We start from the raw sequence: 19573 nt of genomic DNA on the forward strand, positions 1-19573 counted from the left end.
AAAACACATAAATATATATATATATATATATATATATATATATATTCACACATGATATATTGTATTGTGTATTTACTGTAAATATATATATATATATATATATATATATATACATATATATAATATATATTATATAATATATATATATATATATAAAGATATATATTTTACCAATAAAACCCATAAGATATATGTAGAAATATGTATTTATGAATAAATAGAAAATAGGATATTTCAAGAACATTGGAATGTGAAATATTTATATTTTCATGTTGGGTTAGCGCACATGAGAAAATGAGATTTGGGTGTTAGTTTTCTTTTTTCCCTTTTCACGCTCCATTGAAGTCTATGGAGGGTATACATTAGCACGATCGCGATATTGTAAGTTTGGCAAAATTGTTGTACTTTCAACTTATCCAGCGAAGTCTAGCGATGTTAACAAGCTTACAGGAGCGATAATTAACGCGCCACCCGTAATCTGTGCCTAAAAAGGAAGGTAATTTACCTCTAAATGACATCACTAGTCACATCCTACTATATAGAGACTTTAAACATCCAAACAGGATGCTTGTTTCATGACTCCCAAGGGAGCATGTATCTGGCATGTTACGGCCAAGGTCATGTTATTTCCTTCATCTGTTTATGAGGTCACAGTAAAGCATAATGTCAGCACTGATGAAACTGATTGGCACCATGTAGATGACTGTAAAAGAATTGCTCTGGATCACAAAACACTTTCTCTGGTGAGCTGAAAAAAATGTTAAAGTAAAAAATCTTTTATATAGAGATGTTCATTTGGTGTTTTCTTGTCAGCTTTTTACAGTTAGGCTGCATCACTTTCAAGTGATTTAGCATTTTTGTTACCTGTACCTTTAAGGTTTAAAGGGATATGAAACGCAAACATTTTATTTTGTTATTCAAACAAGCATGCAATGCTAAAAAAGATTCAAATTTACCTATTATTATCAAATTTGGTGCATTCCCATGGTAATCTTTGTTGAAAAGATACCTAGGTAGGCATCTGGGGCACTACATGGTATGAAATTCTGCTGCCATCTAATGCTCTTGCAAATGGATAACATTCTTGCAAAACTGCTGCCATATAGTGCTCCAGACATGGGCAGGCTCCTGAGCTTATATCCCTGCTTTTCAACAATAGATACCAAGCAAATGAAGAACATTTGATAAAAGAAGTAAATCAGAAAGTTGTTTAAAATCACATAGATTACAAGTTTTGCACTATAGAGGGTGCGAAACGAACGCAACAAAAAGTTGTGTTATTTCACCCTCCATAGCGCTGCTATTCAAATCCGCCAATGGAATTTAAGTAGCTCACATCCAATTGGCTGATTTAAACAGCCAATAGGATTTCAGTAGCTATTATCCTATTGGCTGATTTGAATTTCAAAAGTCAAATCAGCCAATAGAAATGCAAGGGACGCCATTTTGAAAAGGATCCCTTGCATTGAAGATTCACTGTACGATGGCGACCGTATGAAGAGGATGCTCCGTGCTGGATGTCTTCAGGATGGACCCGCTCCGCGCCACCGGTATGAAGATAGAAGATGCCGCCTTGATGAAGATAGAAGATGCCACCTGGATAGATGAAGACATCGCCGCCTGGATGAAGACTTCTCGCCACCTGGATGTCCGGACTTCAGAAACTGTAAGTGGATTGTTGGGGGTTAGTGTAAGGGTTTTTTTTAACTTTTTTTGGGTGCATTTTTTTGGATCATTTCGTTTGTTATTTTACGTAATTTAGTGTTTGTTAATTTTTGTAATTTAGTGTTTTTTATTTTTTGTAATTTAGTATTTTTTAGTAGTGTTAGGTTTTTTAATGTGTACACACATATTATATACCGTTTTTCTCGCCATTAAATGGACTTTCTAAAGATACCATTATTTTCATCATATCCTATAATTTAATATAAAAAAATTATAAAATATGAGGGAAAAAAATGAAAAAAACACACTTTTTCTAACTTTGACCCCCAAAATCTGTTACACATCTACAACCACTAAAAAACACTCATGCTAAATAGTTTCTAAATTTTGTTCTGAGTTTAGAAATACCCAATGTTTACACGTTCTTTGCTTTTTTTTTTAAGTTATAGGGCCATAAATACAAGTAGCACTTTGCTATTTCCAAACCATTATTTTTCAAAATTAGCGCTAGTTACATTAGAACACTAATGTCTTTCAGGAATCTCTGAATATCCATTGACATGTATATATTTTTTTTTAGTAGACATCCCAAAGTATTCATCTAGGCCCATTTTGGTATATTTCATGCCACCATTTCACCGCCAAATGCGATTAAATAAAAAAAAAACGTTCACTTTTTTACTAATTTTTTCACAAACTTTTGGTTTCTCACAGAAATTATTTACAAACAACTTGTGCAATTATGGCTTAAATGGTTGTAAATTCTTCTCTGGGATCCCCTTTGTTCAGAAATAGCAGACATATATGGCTTTGGCGTTGCTTTTTAGTAATTAGAAGGCTGCTAAATGCCACTGCGCACTACACGTGTATTATGCCCAGCAGTGAAGGGGTTAATTATGGAGCATGTAGGGAGCTTTTAGGGATACTTTTAGCTTTAGTGTAGTGTAGTAGACAACCCCAAGTATTGATCTAGGCCAATTTTGGTATATTTCATGCCACCATTTCACCGCCAAATGCGATCAAATAAAAAAAAAGTTAAATTTTTCACAATTTTAGGTTTCTCACTGAAATCATTTACAAACAGCTTGTGCAATTATGGCACAAATGGTTGTAAATGCTTCTCTGGGATCCCCTTTGTTCAGAAATAGCAGACATATATGGCTTTGGCGTTGCTTTTTGGTAATTAGAAGGCCGCCAAATGCCGCTGCATTTCACACGTGTAATATGGCTAGGAGTGAAGGGGCTAATTATGTAGCTTGCAGGGTTAATTTTAGCTTTAGTGTAGAGCTCAGCCTCCCACCTGAAACATGAGACCCCCTGATCCCTCCCAAACAGCTTTCTTCCCTCCCCCACCACACAATTGTCCCCGCCATCTTAAGTACTGGCAGAAAGTCTGCCAGTACTGAAATAAAAGTAATATTTTGGGTTTTTTACATATTTACATATGCTGCTGTGTAGGATCCCCCCTTAGCCCCCAACCTCACTGATCCCCCACCAAACAGCTCTCTAACCCTCCCCCTCTGCCTTAATGGGTGCCATCTTGGGTACTGGCAGCTGTCTGCCAGTACCCAGTTTAGTAAAAAATGTGCATTTTTTTTTTTAAAAAATGCCCTTTTCTGTAGTGTAGCTTCCCCCCCGAAGACCAACCCCCCACCCCTTCCAGATCCCTTAGCTGTTTATTTATAACTTTTAAAACTTTTTTTTTTTTAACTTTTAACAGCTTTATTTTTCTGCAGTGTAGCGGTTCCCTCCCACTCCCGCCCCATGCATGCGCCCGTCCGCCGCCCCCGTACACGTGCGTGCACCCGTGCGCGCTCCCGTCTGTTCCGCCCCCGATGTCGCCCCCCTCCCCTCCACTCGGCACATCGATGGCCGCCCACCCGCCTCCCAGACTTGCTCCCACCCACCAACGATACCGGCCACCGATGTCCGGTGCAGAGAGGGTCACAGAGTGGCTCTCTCTGCATTGGATGGCCAAGGGGGGTTATTGCAGGATGCCTCGATATCGAGGCATCACTGCAATAACCGGAAAGCAGCTGGAAGCGAGCAGGATCGCTTCCAGCTGCTTTCCAGACTAAGGACGTACGCCACACGTCCTCGGTCATTAACTGTATTTTTTTTGAGGACGTGTGGCGTACGTCCTTGGTCATTAAGGGGTTAATTTAGTTTTTTGCGATGTGGGGACTGGCGGTTTAGGGGTTAATAGGTTTATTTAGTGGCGGTGATGTTGGAGGCCAGATGTTTAGGGGTTAATAACTTTATTTAGTGGCTGCGATGTCGGGGAACAGCGGAATAGGGGTTAATATCTTTATTATAGTGTGGGCGATGTTGGGGTGTGGGGGAGTAGAGGTTAATAACTTTATTATAGTGGTGATGATGTTGGGGAGCAGCGGAATAGGGGTTAATAAATATTATTAGTGGCGGCAATGTCGGGAGTGGCAGATTAGGGGTTAATAGGTTTAATATAGTGTTTGCGATGCGGGAGGGCCTCGGTTTAGGGGTTAATAGGCAGTTTATAGGTGTTAGTGTACTTTGTAACAGTTTAGTTATGAGTTTTTTGTAACAGTTTTGTGGCACAAAACTCATAACTACTGGACTCAGATTGCGGAACGGATCTTTTCGGTATAGGCTGGAATGCAAGCATTTTAGCCTCACCGCAAAACTTGTAATGGCAGCGCTATGGAAATCCCACACAAAAACTTCATTTTTTTAAATGCTGGACTGACGTTGCATTACAGGCTAAAATGCTTGCGGTACAGCTATACCGACAAAACTCGTAATGGCTGTGTTCTGGTTTTTACGCTGAAATGGCCATTTTTTCAGCCTTAAAACCGGAACGCAAAACTCATAATCTACCTGAGAGTAATTTATCTGCATGTTATATTTTAAGTAATTTAATGTAACATTTATTTGTTTTATAACTAAAATTAAAATATACAAAACAAAAAATATAGCTAGTTCCTGTAAAAATAGTTCACTCCACACATAGATTTTCATATTTCAGCTTTTAAGCTGTATATGTGTTATTTTGATTACACCCTGTTCCAAATTATTATGCCAATGATATATTTCTCATTTACCTAAATAATTGATGTAAACAACAGTTAGCATAATTCTCATGTTATCAACTATTAAGAGTACAATTCAAATTTTATTGAACAAACCTCCTAATGATAACGATTTTTTTTTTCCAAAATAAAAAACGTACAATGCACTGTTCCAAATTATTATGCACAGTAAGTTTCAAAACACTTTATAGGTTGTAAAGAACTGAAAATTGTCATTTGTTGTGTTTGCAGCATATTTACTGAAATCAAAAGCTATATCAATCAAACTTTGAACAACATTTTAACTTTTTAAACATTTTAACAGGTCACTTACATTTTAACATAGGACCCCTTATTTGATAGCAGCTTCACAAGTCTTGCATCCATTGGACTTGTGAGTTTTTGTACAATTTCTGCTTGAATTTGTTTGCAAGATGTCAGAATAGCCTCCCAGAGCTGCTGTTTGGATGTAAACTGCCTCCCACCCTCATAGATCTTTTGCTTGAGGATGCTCCAAAGGTTCTCAATAGGATTGAGGTCAGGGGAGGATGGAGGCCACACCATGACTTTCTCTCCTTTTATACCCATAGCAGCCATTGATGCAGAGGTATTCTTTGCAGCATGAGATGGTGCAGCATGAGGATGATTTTATTATGGAAAGCATAGTTCTTCCTTCTGTACCAGGGAAGGAAGTGGTCAGTCAGGAACTCCACATACTTTGCAGAGGTCATCTTTACACCTTCGGGGACCCAAAAGGGGCCGACCAGCTCTCTTCCCATGATTCCGGCTCAAAACATGACTCCACCACCACTTTGACGTCGCAGCCTTGTTGGAACAGGGTGGCCATCCACCAACCATTCACTACTCCATCCATCTGGACCATCCAGGGTTGCACGGCACTCATCAGTGAACAGGACTGTTTGAAAATTAGTCTTCATGTATTTTTCTGCCAAATGTAGCCGTTTCTGCTTGTGAGCATTGGTTAGTGGTGGCCGAATGGAAGGTTTATGCACAGTTGCAAGACTCTGGAGGACTCTACACCTTGAGTCCGTGGGACTCCAGAGGCACCAGCAGCTTCAAATATCTGTTTGCTGCTATGTAATGGTATTTTAGCAGCTGCTCTCTTAATCCGATACATGGATCCGACAGAAATCTTCCTCAATATGCCTTTATCTGCACAAACCCGTCTGTGCTCTGAATCAGCCACAAATCACTTAATAGTGCGATGATCGCGCTTAAGTTTTCGTGAAATATCTAATGTTTTCATACCTTGTCCAAGTCATTGAACTATTTCACTCTTTTGGCAGCAGAGAGATCCTTTTTCGTCCCCATATTGCTTGAAAATGGTGCTCTGCTTAATAATGTGTAACACCATCCTTTAGTAGTTTTTCCTTTAATTGGGCTCACCTGGCAATCTAATTATCACAGGTGTCCGAGATTGTTTTCAGTGATCAAAAGAACCCTGAGACACAATGCCATCCATGAGTTAAACTGAAAAAAAAAAATATTTAATCTTTGTGACACTGAAATAGAATTTGCATAATAATTTGGAACAGGGTGTATATGCATCATCTAGGGAATATATAGTAGAATTAAAATTATATTCCTTTCACTGTGTCCATTGTATTATATGAAAAGCAAATAAATGATTGATTATAGCAAGTGAGCAAACCAACCCTAGGGAGGAAATGTGTACAAAAATGCATATCCTGTGAGTTTCAAGGCAAGGTTAGATAGCTTTATTGTAACCATTCTTTACTCAAGCAACATATATATATTAACATGTTTCATTTTTTTCATTTACATGCATGGTATAAGAGCATTGAGTTTACTATCCATTTGAATAAATTATTTAAAAATAAAGGCAATCGGCTAGATTACGAGTTTTGTGTTAGGCTGAAAAAGCAGCGTTAACAGGTCCTAACGCTGCTTTTTCCCTACCGCTGCTATTACGAGTCTTGCAGGTTTAGGGGCACCGCACACTTCTTTGGCCTTACCGCAAAACGACTTACGTAAACATCGTAAAGTCTTTTTTCTATGGGATTTCCATAGCGCCGGTATTACGAGTCTATCCTGGGAGGCCAAAAACTGAGCGGTACACCCTCTACCTCCAAGATCCCTAACGCATTCTAAAGTCAGTAGTTAAGAGTTTTATGGTACAACGCTGTAGCATAAAACTCATAACTAAAGTGCTAAAAAGTACACTTACACCCATAAACTACCTATTATCCCCTAAACCGAGGCTCTCCCGCATCGCAAACACTAAAATAAAAATTTTAACCCCTAATCTGAGGCTCCAGACATTTCCGCCACTATAATAAACATGTTAACCCCTAAACCGCCGCCCTCCCGCCTCACAAACACTAGTTAAATATTATTAACCCCTAATCTGCCTCCCCTAACATCGCTGCCACTTACATTATACTTATTAACCCCTAATCTGCCGCTCTGGACATCGCCGCCACCTACATTATACTTATTAACCCCTAATCTGCCGCTCCGGACACCGCCGCCACCTACATTATATGTATTAACCTCTAATCTGCTGCCCTCAACATCTCCACCACCTACATTATAATTTATTAACCCCTAATCTCCCTTTTCCCAATGTCGCCGCAACCTACCTACATTTATTAACCCCTAATCTGCCGCCCCCAACATCGCCGCCACTACACTAAATGTATTAACCCCTAAACCTAAGTCTAACCCTAACTCTAACACCCCCTAACTTAAATATAATTTAAATAAATCTAAATAAAATTACTATTATTACCTAAATAATTCCTATTTAAACTAAATACCTATAAAATAAACCCTAAACTAGCTACAATATAACTAATAGTTTATTTTTATTTTACAGGCAAGTTTGTATTTATTTTAACTAGGTAGTATAGTTATTAAATAGTTATTAACTATTTAATAACTACCTAGCTAAAATAAATACAAAAGTACCTGTAAAATAAAACCTAACCTAAACTAGATACAATGTAACTATTAGTTAAATTGTAGCTATTTTAGGGTTTATTTTATAGGTAAGTAATTAGTTTTAAATAGGAATTATTTAGGTAATAATAGTGATTTTATTTAGATTTATTTAAATTATATTTAAGTTAGGGGGTGTTAGGGTTAGGATTAGACTTAGGTTTAGGGGTTAATACATTTACTATAGTGGCGGCGACGTTGGGGCGGCAGATTATGGGTTAATAAATGTAGGTAGGTTGCGGCGACATTGGGAGAGGGAGATTAGGGATTAATAAATATAATGTAGGTGGCGGTGATGTTGGGGGCAGCAGATTAGGGGTTAATAAGTGTAAGATTAGGGGTGTTTAGACTCGGGGTTCATGTTAGGGTGTTAGGTGAAAACATAAATTTTATTTCCCCATAGGAATCAATAGGGCTGCGTTACTGAGTTTTACGCTGTTATTTTGCAGGTGTTAGACTGTTTCTCAGCTGGCTCTCCCCGTTGATTCCTATGGGGAAATCGTGCATGAGCACGTACGACCAGCTCACTGCTGACTTAAGCAGCGCTGGTATTGGAGTGCGGTAAGGAGCACAATTTTGCTCAACGCTCACTTCTTGCCTTTTAACGCCGGTTTTGTAAAAAACCCTAATACCAGCGCTACAGGTAAGTGAGCGGTGAGAGAAATTTGCTCGTTAGCACCGCATAGCCTCTAACGCAAAACTCGTAATCTGGCCGATAGTTTCTTGTACTATTTAAAGTTATAATTTAGCTTGAAAATGCAATTGGATATAAAAGATTATTACAAGGCCCATTGTTTTATATTGAGTTTGCAGATCATTTGTAGGTTCAGTCTATTATGTTTATGAATTTCTGATTAACAACAAGTTGTAGAGTTCAGTAAGTCTCGGGGTCCCTATTTTCCCTATATTGCTTTAGCTCAAATAGTTGAACCAAGTCTTAGAAAACATAAAACAAAAAACATAGAACAATAGATCTATACCTGAAAAACTGTAGAATCTATCTATTTATCTATCTATCTATCTATCTATCTATCTATCTATCTATCTATCTACCTAGCTAGTGTTTTAAATAGTATTTTACTGTTATATCCTATGATATAGAATCTAATATTTATGAATACAGCATACAAACATCTTTATTCATTTAGAATTCCTCCAAGCTCATCTGCTTCATTTTTATTAATTGTATCTTACACTTCAACAAAATTTGAATTACAGAACAAATGTTAATGTGATCATTTATTCTACCAATGAAAAGTGAAAGGGATTTGTCTATCCTATATATTAAAGAGACAGGAAAACAATTTTCAGATAGACCATACAAACAACTTTCCAATGTATTTCAATTATCAAATTTGCTTCATTCCATTGTTATTTTTTGTTGAAGGAGCATCATTTCACTACTGGAAGCTAGGTGAACCCATTGGGTGAACCAATGACAAGAGGCATTTAGGTGCAGCCACCAATAGCAGCTAGCTTGCAGTGGTACATTGCTGTTCATTAGCTTACCTAGGTATTCTTTTCAGCTAAGGATACCAAGAGAAAAATGCAAATTAGATAATAGAAGTATTGGGAAGTATTTATAATTGTATGTTCAATATGAATCAAATTGTTTGACTTATTACTCTGGTCCATCTATATAAAGTTTTGTGTTAATTAAGTAGATAGAAATCCAACACTTTTTCACTGTTTGTGGATGGGGTTGATTTAGATTGATTTGTTTTTAACCTATCAGGATGTGTTTTAATCCTTTTTAATGAGTGACAACACATGTAGCACATGGTCTATGAGTATGGTCGACAGACCAAAACCGGTCAGACTGTTTTTTTTTTCTTTTTTTGCCCCTTGTTGTGTCTTTTAATTGAATTTAATTAAAGTATTTATATATTTTATGCATCTTCCATTCCAGCTTTATTTTTATTTTATCACATTTTTGGCGTCTCATGTCCCTTGAAAATAAGGTACATTATGAAACTGAAGTCTTTATGCTGTCCCATGTGTGTTGATACTTGATGCAAATCAATTTATTGTTTTGCTTTTAATTTTTCTATAAAGAAGTAATTATTATTTCCTTCTCCTTATGTTAGAGGTTATTCAATGTTGCAAAAACAAAAAGTGAAAGCAATATTTAGTGGCAGTATAAGTATTTAGAATTTTGCCCCATTTGTCCAAGTAAAGGAATAAAAATGGGACCAAAATGGCTGAGTAACATTTTTTTTATGTTTATTAGTCGCATTCACTACTTTTTCATTTGGCACTTTCAGCGCCATAAAAAAAAGGGACAGAAAACACAGGAAAGGTGGAAGGAGCTGAGGTTGTTTGACAAATCAGATAATTCATTATCAGTTATGTACAAGGGTTCTGACTATTCAAAAGTAAAACTTCCCTTACAATCCTAATTGAACATTATTAAATGACTTATGTGAGGGCTGGCAAGTCAGGCATTAAATGACAAATAGGCTTGTACAATCCCCTTTTAACATAGCATAGGGAGGACAAATATTGCAGCAGTAGTAAATGATCCCAATGTGCAAAACAGTCATGAAGAAAAGAAAATTGAGCAGATGTCCCCAGTCTCTGGTTTGGCAAATGAGGATATATTAGTCTAACTCTCCATCATGTTCTCTATAGCCGCCCTTTACTCTGGACCAGGAGGAACTTATTTATGAGCCTGATGAGATAGTGAAGGAGGAGATTCCAACTAACGAGACTGTGCAGTGTGGGTTTTAGGCCAGCAGTCTCCAACTGCTATGATTTTCTCCATCGCCACCATCATCTCCAGTTGGAGAGCAGCCAATTAGTACATCAGTGTCAACCAGTACCCATGTTGTTAATTGCCACCTCCACTAGGCGTGTATCATGGGAAAGACTTACAAATGTAGGCTCTAATTCTTTTGGCACAAGTAGTCAGTGTGTGTCTCGTAGCACAACCCTTTTGTGAGAGAAGTTCATCATTCTAAAATAAAGCAGTAATGCTGAATCAAGTCCTTTAGAACTTAAATGTTGGGCAATTTCTTCAACAGAATTTCCCATAATGCTTGCTGAATTGGGTATGCCAATTGTATTACTGCAGTGAGAGTGCTTGTAAGAATCCTCCAGTAAAACATCCGGTGATGGCAAAGGCAAGCAAGACAGGCAATTAGCTGTCATATTTTCATTTCCTGGCCTGTACTCATAAAAGGGAGGAGTCTATATGACCATCTAGCAATGTGGTTTCCTACTTGACCCAGTCTGTTTGTAGTAAGTTAGTAAAGTTTTTAAAGGCATATGATCAGTATGCAGTTTGAATACATGTTTGAATACATGTTCCCATAGGTTTTTGTACATTTTAATTTTTTTTTTCATTAAAGAGTTCTAAATCTGCCAAATAGTATTCTCCTCTTGAATGATAACTAAATACAACTCTGTATGAAAAAAAAACTAAACACTATCAGTTACTTCCTCTAATTTTATGGTCATACTATGTCAGCGTTACCTGTATCAGGTTAGCACACTAACTACCTCTCCTTTTCCAATAGGAATTCAAGGTGCATTATTCCAGAATGCTGCTCCTTCTGGGAAGTCATCAGGGGCACACTAACTCAAAACACCGCTCTCCACAGTCTTGGTGTGCTTTCCGTGAAGAACCAAGTGTGCTATGTCTGCCTGCCTGCGTTAAAGCTGAAAATTGTGCAGCCCACGTTATTATGCAAGGCTGCACTATTATTTAAAGACACCACTGTCCGATTAACATGCACCAAGAACCTTCAACCAATCAAGAGATGCTGCAATACATCACAGTGACAGCATTCAAGGCCCTATAAATTAAAGGGACAGGAAATACCAACATTTTCTTTCGTGATTTGGATAGAACATACGATTTGAAACAACTTTGCAAAATACTTGTATTATCAAATTTGCTTCATCCTCTTGTTATCCTTTGCTGAAAGAACAGCATTGCACTACTGGCACTACTGGCAGCTAGATCAACTCATCTAGCCAATCACAAGTGGCAAATGTGTGCAGGCACCAATCAGCAGCTAGCTCCCAATAGTGTAGAATATGTGCATATTCTTTTTCAACAAGGGATACCAGGAGAACAAAGCACATTTGAAAATAAAAGTGAATTTAGATAATCTTAAAATTGCATGCTTTATCTGAATTTTGACTTTCCTATCCCTTTAATTTGAGACTTTTCAGACCTTGCTTGGATATTCTACTGTTAAGACATTAGTTTTCCCCAGCTCCCAACTCTCCTAGCTGGTTCGCCTGGTTATCCAGTCTTCCCCATCTGCTTTAAGTCCTCTGTTTTATTTTGACTCTGGCTTGACGTCAGCTTGGACCTTGACTCTCCTATTTCTTGCTCCTTTGGCTCAGTTATTTGGAGGCTGTTTATCTGTTGCCAAACTTGGCTTGTTGTTGACTCCTCTTTTGCCTTGCCACTGTACCTACTTTGGATGGCTCTTCAGGCTTGACCCCAGGTTGTCCTGACCTCAGTATCAGATTCTCCCGGCACTGTTTTCCAGCCCTCGTGTCTACTTCTCTCTAGAGAGTCTATTAGCACTCTAGACTCTCTAGTAGGAGTGTACATAAGGAAGAGATAATATCTGCTAAATGGATTCCCAACAACAATTTTAGGTAAACCTCACATAATAATGAAATTACCCTTTTCAAATCATTTTATTTCTGGATAAAAGCTTTTACTGAAAAAAGTTTTCAATGGAGACGCTCTGCATAAAATCTTTCACATACTCCTGCTGACAAGTGTTGCTACTTCACTGCTTAATCATCAATATACAAAGTCCATAGTACCATTAGCAAGCAGATAATAACTTATTAGTGCATCTTCAACGTACAACCTAAAAATAAGTATCATTTTGTTTTTTTACCCTTAATCATGCTCATCATAAGCACATTATCTGCTTATTAACAGTGCTGTGGTCTTTGTATACTAATGATTGAGGGGTGTTTGCAGTGACCCCATTTCCACAGGCACCCAGTTGTTGTATAGTGCTATAGACAAATTGTTCAGCTATTTCACTGCTTAGTATGCCACCAGGAATCACTTCATGATTTTCAAGGAAGGCATCCTTTTTTCTCAAGATATAACTGAACAAGACTATGACTTGACCAAGAGTGTTTTGGCTCAAGTTCTCTGTGATATATACCTAAAAGGCTTTAGGATTGCCACTTACTAATTAAATGAATTTAATTTCAAACAAATTCATATCTAAATATCTGGACAAACCGAAAATGACTGTGAATAAAATTCTGATGATCCAATTCAGGCAAAAATTCTCAACCAAATATGGGCCGGATTACAAGTAGTGTGCTATTAAATTGCAAATCTGAAATTAAATTGCAAAGTTGAAAGTAAATGCATTTGCTTGAGTGCAAACAAAATTTGCACACATCGGGTTAGAGTGGCTGAAGACCACACGTAAAGGCTAAGGGTTACAGAAATGTGCACCAAACACAATATACATTAAAATATACTGTTACACTCATATATACACATTCATTAACAATTCTTCATATAAATATTAATTAAAAAAATATTATAAGAGTTAAAAGGTATATGGTATATGACAAATGTTGTACAAAAGAAGGGGAATCTGTGATAGATGCACAGGCCATATAATATTAACCCTGTGACAATGGGATGAGATGTATATAATCCACACAAGCAAAAACACAATGTATGAATATACAATATGATTGATAATGATTGCATCCCTCCTAATAACAGAGAAGGATACAATAGTGTAAAGTCCAAACAAAATAAAACAAAGGCACATTGCAGAAAACGAGGCTCTATAGAGGAAGCCCTTGCCTCCAAGAAAGAGAAATTATCCAATTTAGATCAAGGCATTTTCAATTTATCATCTCACCCACTCACAATAGATGAGAAATATGTACTACAGAGAGGCATATTGTCCTCCCAATCCTTACAATGTATTTAATATATTTGTGGATATCAACAGATTTACTCGAAAACTAAAAGACTCAAACAGAAGAAATTTTATCTAGCAGAAACTCAAATTATTCTTACAGATTCTATGTCCTCTGACAACAAAGCCAAGTTTGTTTTTTTCTGATGTGTAGACATTGACATCCCATTTATTTGAAAATTATATTCATACCAATTTTAAAATTAAATTACATTTCAATCCCCTAGTACATCCAGCCATTACATAGAATTATATCAAAATCTGTACTATATGAGTATTGGAGAAAAGAAATCCCTTAAGAATTTACAAAATAACACTGGCATTATTATACGTGATGCAGACAAGGGGGGTGGAATTATTATCCAGAATATTCAGAATTATCTCAAAGAAGCAGAAAGAACATTAGGGGACACTAAATATTATATAATTCTTCCCATCCAATGTATCTTTTTAAATTGACCAATTTTTATAAAAAAAATTTATGGCATTACCTTCATACATCAGACACAGCACACATGTATTATGTCATTTGATACATATACATAATATTGACCAATTTATATGGATCCCTTGTGAGTTCATTGTATCCCCTTGTTAGTTCATTATATTCCAATATTTCACATAATATAGTAATTAATGCTGTTTCTCAATTTTATTTACAGACAATGGGTCCGATTTATGAAAGTGCGAGCGCACATGATACAATGTAGCGTATCATGTCCGTCGCACTTCGATAAATGCTGACAGCATACACTGTTGGCATTTATCATTGCACAAGCAGTTCTTGTGAACTGCTTGTGCAATGCCGCCCCCTGCAGATTCGTGGCCAATCGGCCGCTAGCAAGGGGTGTCAATCATCCCAATCATATAGGATCTGGTGGATTGATGTCCGCAGCCTCAGAGCACGTGGACAAGTTATGAAGCAGTGATCTTTAGATTTCTGCTTCATAACTGCTGTTTCCGGTGAGAATCAGGGGCATCAAGCTCCATTCGGAGCTTGATAATTCGGCCCCTAAGGGTACGGCCACTAGGTTTGCCCCCCGCTTTCGAATCTATTCATGGGTGTTTTTGGAGAAAGAATACATTTATGAGTCGCCCCTGGGGGCCAGCCTGGTTTATTATGGCCGTTACATAGATGATCTTATCTTCATCTGATTATTGTTTCAGCTAAGGCATTTTTTACACATTTTAATGACAACAATATGGGCCTCTCTCTCACTGCTAATATTCAAGCACACACTATTGAATAACTTGATTTAAATTTAAGTTGGTGTGATTTAGATAATATAGAATCTAAAACATGCTTTATGAATGTCAATAGTAATAGCTATTTAGATAACTCCAGCAATTATAGAGTGGAAGAGAAACATTCCTTTCAGTCAATTCAAAAGGATCCATAGAAATTGTTCAAAGATTGAAGCCCTTTGATGAAGAGAGTGGTATCTTATACCAAAGGTTTTTAGAAAAAGGATATCCCATCCAATAATTGGATCACTCTTTAAAAAGAGCTAGAGATTTAAATAGGGAGACTTTTTTTAGTAAGTAACCCTACAGTTGACTTAAAAAAAATAATAATCAGGAAACCTCACAGTTTGTGAATGTTATGCTTATAAGACAATATAACAGTAATCATATGATGATAAAGAATATTTTAAATAAACATTGGCATATAATTTAAAAAAAAAAATTGTGAAAAACCAAGGATTGTATATAAAAGAGCACCAACATCAAGGAACAGATTAGCTCCTAGCAAAAGAGTAACACTTTAAGCATAGAATTAAGAATAAGAAAAAAATGATTTTTGGGTAGGAATGGAATATACAAATATGGGAAGACTTAAATAATGAGAAATATTCTGGATCTACAAATTCAGAAGCCTGGCATTTGGCAGCTTTCAATTAATCATGCTTTCGATTTAATCTTGTATAACATTATTCTACATCATTTTATCATCACACTTCTCGCATACTAACCATAGATCCACTCATTGAATATACACTTTTCCCTTGCATTTCATTATGACACTCAATGGTCACACAAGCAGTGATCATATTTTCCATGCTCATACCCATTTTTTCATGCAAATCTAGTCGATATGTTCTTTTTTGATTTCACTATCCACCTCTTTTTACATCACTTTGCATTTTTTTTTTCACTATACACATTTCCAACACATATACACATAGTATACACGTATAGCATACACACTATCACACGGCACTTTCATTGTGGCATTCATATGGACACAATAGTCACGATTATATTATTTTCTCCACACATATATTATCATCGTATTCCTTTATACTCTTACTCTGACTCTTGCCCTATCCAGTGTCAATCACACTTTTTATGACCATTCTTGTCAATAGCCTTTTTTTATTCATACCTTTGACATACATTTCTCATCTTTTTTATTCACCTCATATAGACATTAATACCCTTTTGGCACACAAGACCGTTTGACAGTGATGGCTCACATATTGAGCACACTTTTTTCTGTCACGGATAATATATTTTGATTTCATTGCAGAATACATATACACACTTATTCTCTTTTTTTTCATTTCAGTTTTTAGTCAATGTCTCATCTAATCATTAGATCACATTCAGTAACAGCTTTTTCATTTTTGCATACCTGTTTTTCATTATACATCAAATACATATTGGTCACAATGTATATCATACAAACAATGATGATGGATACAGTAGAAAATCGTGAAGAACTGGTTTGCAAACTATTAACAAGCTATTACATCGCACAGATTAATTTTATTTCACCTGTTATGACAGATATAGATGTATTTAATTGAATGTACAATAATATTTTATCAAATTATACAAATTAGGTCAATTCTTTCAATTGAGAGAGAATTTCTGTTTACATATTAATCGTTCAATTGCAGACATTTTTTTAAAAAAATTCCATTGTTAATAACCAATCATTATTTTGTATTGTGTTTTTACAGTTTTTATTGTGTTTTTAATATTTTTATTGTATTTTTATTTTGAATTTTGGGTATACAAATGCTTATTTGTATATGCATATGAATTCAGCATTGGGGAACCCCTGGGAGTTCGAAGTAACGGGAAGGGGACTTGACCGTTGGAGGAATTAGGCCTTGGGTGTGATTGGTTATTTACTGTAGGGGGCGGGCTTAGCACGCGCTGTTACGCATTTAAAGAAAGAGCGGGAGAATCTGTCATCAGAATAATTATCAAACCTTTCTAGAAAGTGCTGTGCTCAGTTAGTAATTCTGCGATGTCGCATTTTGATGCGATTTTTGACCAACTTAAGTTGGAAGCTGCAAAAATGGGCCCTACCTGGCTCGAAGAAAAATTACGTCCATTGCTTAGCCCGGTCGTCGAACCCAGAGTGGATATCGTTGAGGTGGCTCCGAAAACATCGAGGCGTTCGAGGCCTCCAGTTCGTTCTGATGCTGAAGGGGGTAATAGCGGTCGGAGAAAATCCAGCCCCAGTCCGGGGTTAAAGGCGTCTGTGAGGAAGAAGTCAAGTTCGAGCTCCGGAAGTCGGCAGACCGGAGCGGAGTTTGCTGATAATGTGACGCAGTCCGGGAGCACTTGTTCCATTACGGAACAATTCACTGAGCCTGTAATGAAGGGTGATTCTTTGCCTAAGGGTAAGACGGCCAATTTAGGCCAGAAAGTAGTAATGAGAGGGAAAAAGCAAGCTAGTAAAAGTGACGGCCTGCCGAGGCCTATTTCTCTGTGTGAGGGTAATGAACAAGCGAGTATATGTAGTTTAGGTAGCGCCTTAATGAAAAAGAAAGGTGAGGGTTTGATTGTATCAGGGCCGATTGAAATACCTCAGGCAGTTCCAGAACAGTTACATAATGTTGCTAAGTCGGCTCATTTTTTAAGACCTTGCAATAATACGGAAAATCAGGCTTATCGGGTGTTAGACGAGAGGGTTGAAAGGCCTGAAGCCAGCGATAGTCATCATGATACCGAGGTTGATAACGGTGTGGTAGAATTAGATTTATATTTAGATTCTTCTGAGGAGGATTTTATTCCTCCTTCTCCCAATGTAGTTAACACTATTAGCCAGTTTAATACGTCAGTCAGGGTCACGGGTGATCCAGTTTTAAAGGGCGAGTTAAGAAATTTGAGGGATAGGAATGTTGAAGTAATTAAAAATTTACCTGTCACTAATGATGTTTTTCTTTTAGATGGGAATGAAACTGGGTCACGGCCTGAGAATTCCCAGGGTCTTTTAATGGTGGGAAATGACGGCCTAAGTGGGGAGGCTTATGGCCTTCAGGAATCTTGGACGGAAAATATCAGGCTGGATATTGAGGACGGCGTTCCAGGGGTGGAACGTTTTAATGCAAAGGGAGAAGAAACAAGGGTGAGTACGGCCAACAATTTTAATTTTGGTCTTCAGGGCATGATGGGTCAGAGTATTAATAATACATGTCATAGCTCGGTTAACTCTGTTCAACGTCCAAACAGGTCTGGGATTGGGAGAATACAAGGTAGAGGTAGACAACGCAAGAGGTATGGGGATTTAAGGGGAGAAGGGTTTGAGGTCCCATCAGCTAAGAAGGGTAAGGGTGTTTCAGTGTATAATAGGTTGGGTATGTCTACAGCTAGTAGGGGCATTGGAATTTGGGCACCTTCTGGGGGTTTGTCACATGTTTCTTTTTTACAGACGGAAAAAGGGCAGCAATTAATGACTAACACGGATCCCAGGGCTACTGGTTTCCAGAATACAGAGAAGGTTACGGCTGCATCTCAAAGGATTCAGTCTGCAGTGCCTCAGGACCCGAGTACAGGTAATGAGGGATCCGGTGTTGTGAATCTGAATGTGGGGGTTGATACAGTTGGTGTGCATGCTGATCCCTTATCTATAACTGTTGTAGCAGGTTTAAGGGACTTGTTAGCCAAATTAGAAGGAACAAAAGTCACGGGGGGAGTCGCCAATTCATGGGTTCCCACAGAATTGGTTAACCAAAATAGGGTATTAGGGATTGGTGGTGAGGGAATAAAGGATGTAGGGTCAGTACCCCAATCTCAAATGGTCGGTTTATCTCAGCAAAAGGGGACTAATGTTGATAACAAAACGGATGGGGGTCCTGAGCTGAAGATTGCTGACACGGCTTTGGCCAGGTCTTGTTTGTGTTCTATTGGGCCTTTGGGCATGCATTTGACGGTAGAGTTAAGAGAAAAGATTTACAAGAGAGATTTTATTGAATTATTTTCCCTCCTTCCTCTTGATCAGTCTTTTGAGATACCTGAAGATTCAAAAAAGGATTCGGCCAAGAAGGAAGAGGAGGAAAGGAAAAGACGTTACAGAAAATTACCAAAAACATTTACTAACTGGTTCCAGGCTTTTGTTATTTATGCTAGTGTATTTGCTGTTAAGTTCCCGGATCAAGGAGCGGCCCTCTTTTGTTATTTAGATGAAATTGCAGCTGCTCAGAGAACATATGGTGGTATGGCTTGGTGGTATTATGATGAACAATTTAGACAACGTTTGTCGGTTAAGCCTGAGATGAAATGGGATGATCGTGATATGGGTCTATGGCTAAAAGTGATGACTCCGTTAAGGTCTTCGCAGCCCTTTCGAGGGAGTGCCGGCGGATCTCTTCAAAACGGTTCGTCGGCAACAGCCAAAAAAGGTTTCTGTTTTGCTTTCAATGAAAAGTTCTGTAAATGGGGAGCATCATGTAAATTCAGACATGAATGTTCTGGGTGTGGTGGATCCCACCCTTCCAGTAAGTGTTTCAAAAAGAACAAATTGGGAGGAACACAGGAGCTCCCTGAAAAAGGGACTAACTCCGGTGAGGCTAAGCGGGATGGAGCTGTGGCTCGTACTTTACGCTAAACAGAAAGGTTGTGGTGATAAGGCCTTGTTGTTGCTACATGGTTTTGAGTTTGGTTTCAGAATTCCATCTTCGGGAGGCGTTGTTCATTACAGGGGTAACCTTA

At 37.7% G+C, this 19573-nt stretch overlaps 1 protein-coding gene across 1 annotated transcript in view; it reads left to right on the forward strand.

The window, feature by feature from the left end:
* The window catches only part of LOC128657045 (uncharacterized), a 62684-nt gene that overhangs the window by 40040 nt on the left and 3071 nt on the right, over positions 1 to 19573 (forward strand). The window contains exons 3-6 of the mRNA XM_053711268.1: positions 9959 to 10069; positions 10326 to 10411; positions 17504 to 17990; positions 18294 to 18417. Coding sequence (XP_053567243.1) covers positions 9959 to 10069; positions 10326 to 10411; positions 17504 to 17990; positions 18294 to 18417 — 808 coding nt within the window. The remainder of the gene's footprint in view (positions 1 to 9958; positions 10070 to 10325; positions 10412 to 17503; positions 17991 to 18293; positions 18418 to 19573) is intronic.

Source organism: Bombina bombina, chromosome 4 (genome assembly GCF_027579735.1).
Source record: "Bombina bombina isolate aBomBom1 chromosome 4, aBomBom1.pri, whole genome shotgun sequence".
NCBI classification, from domain to species: Eukaryota; Metazoa; Chordata; class Amphibia; order Anura; family Bombinatoridae; genus Bombina; species Bombina bombina.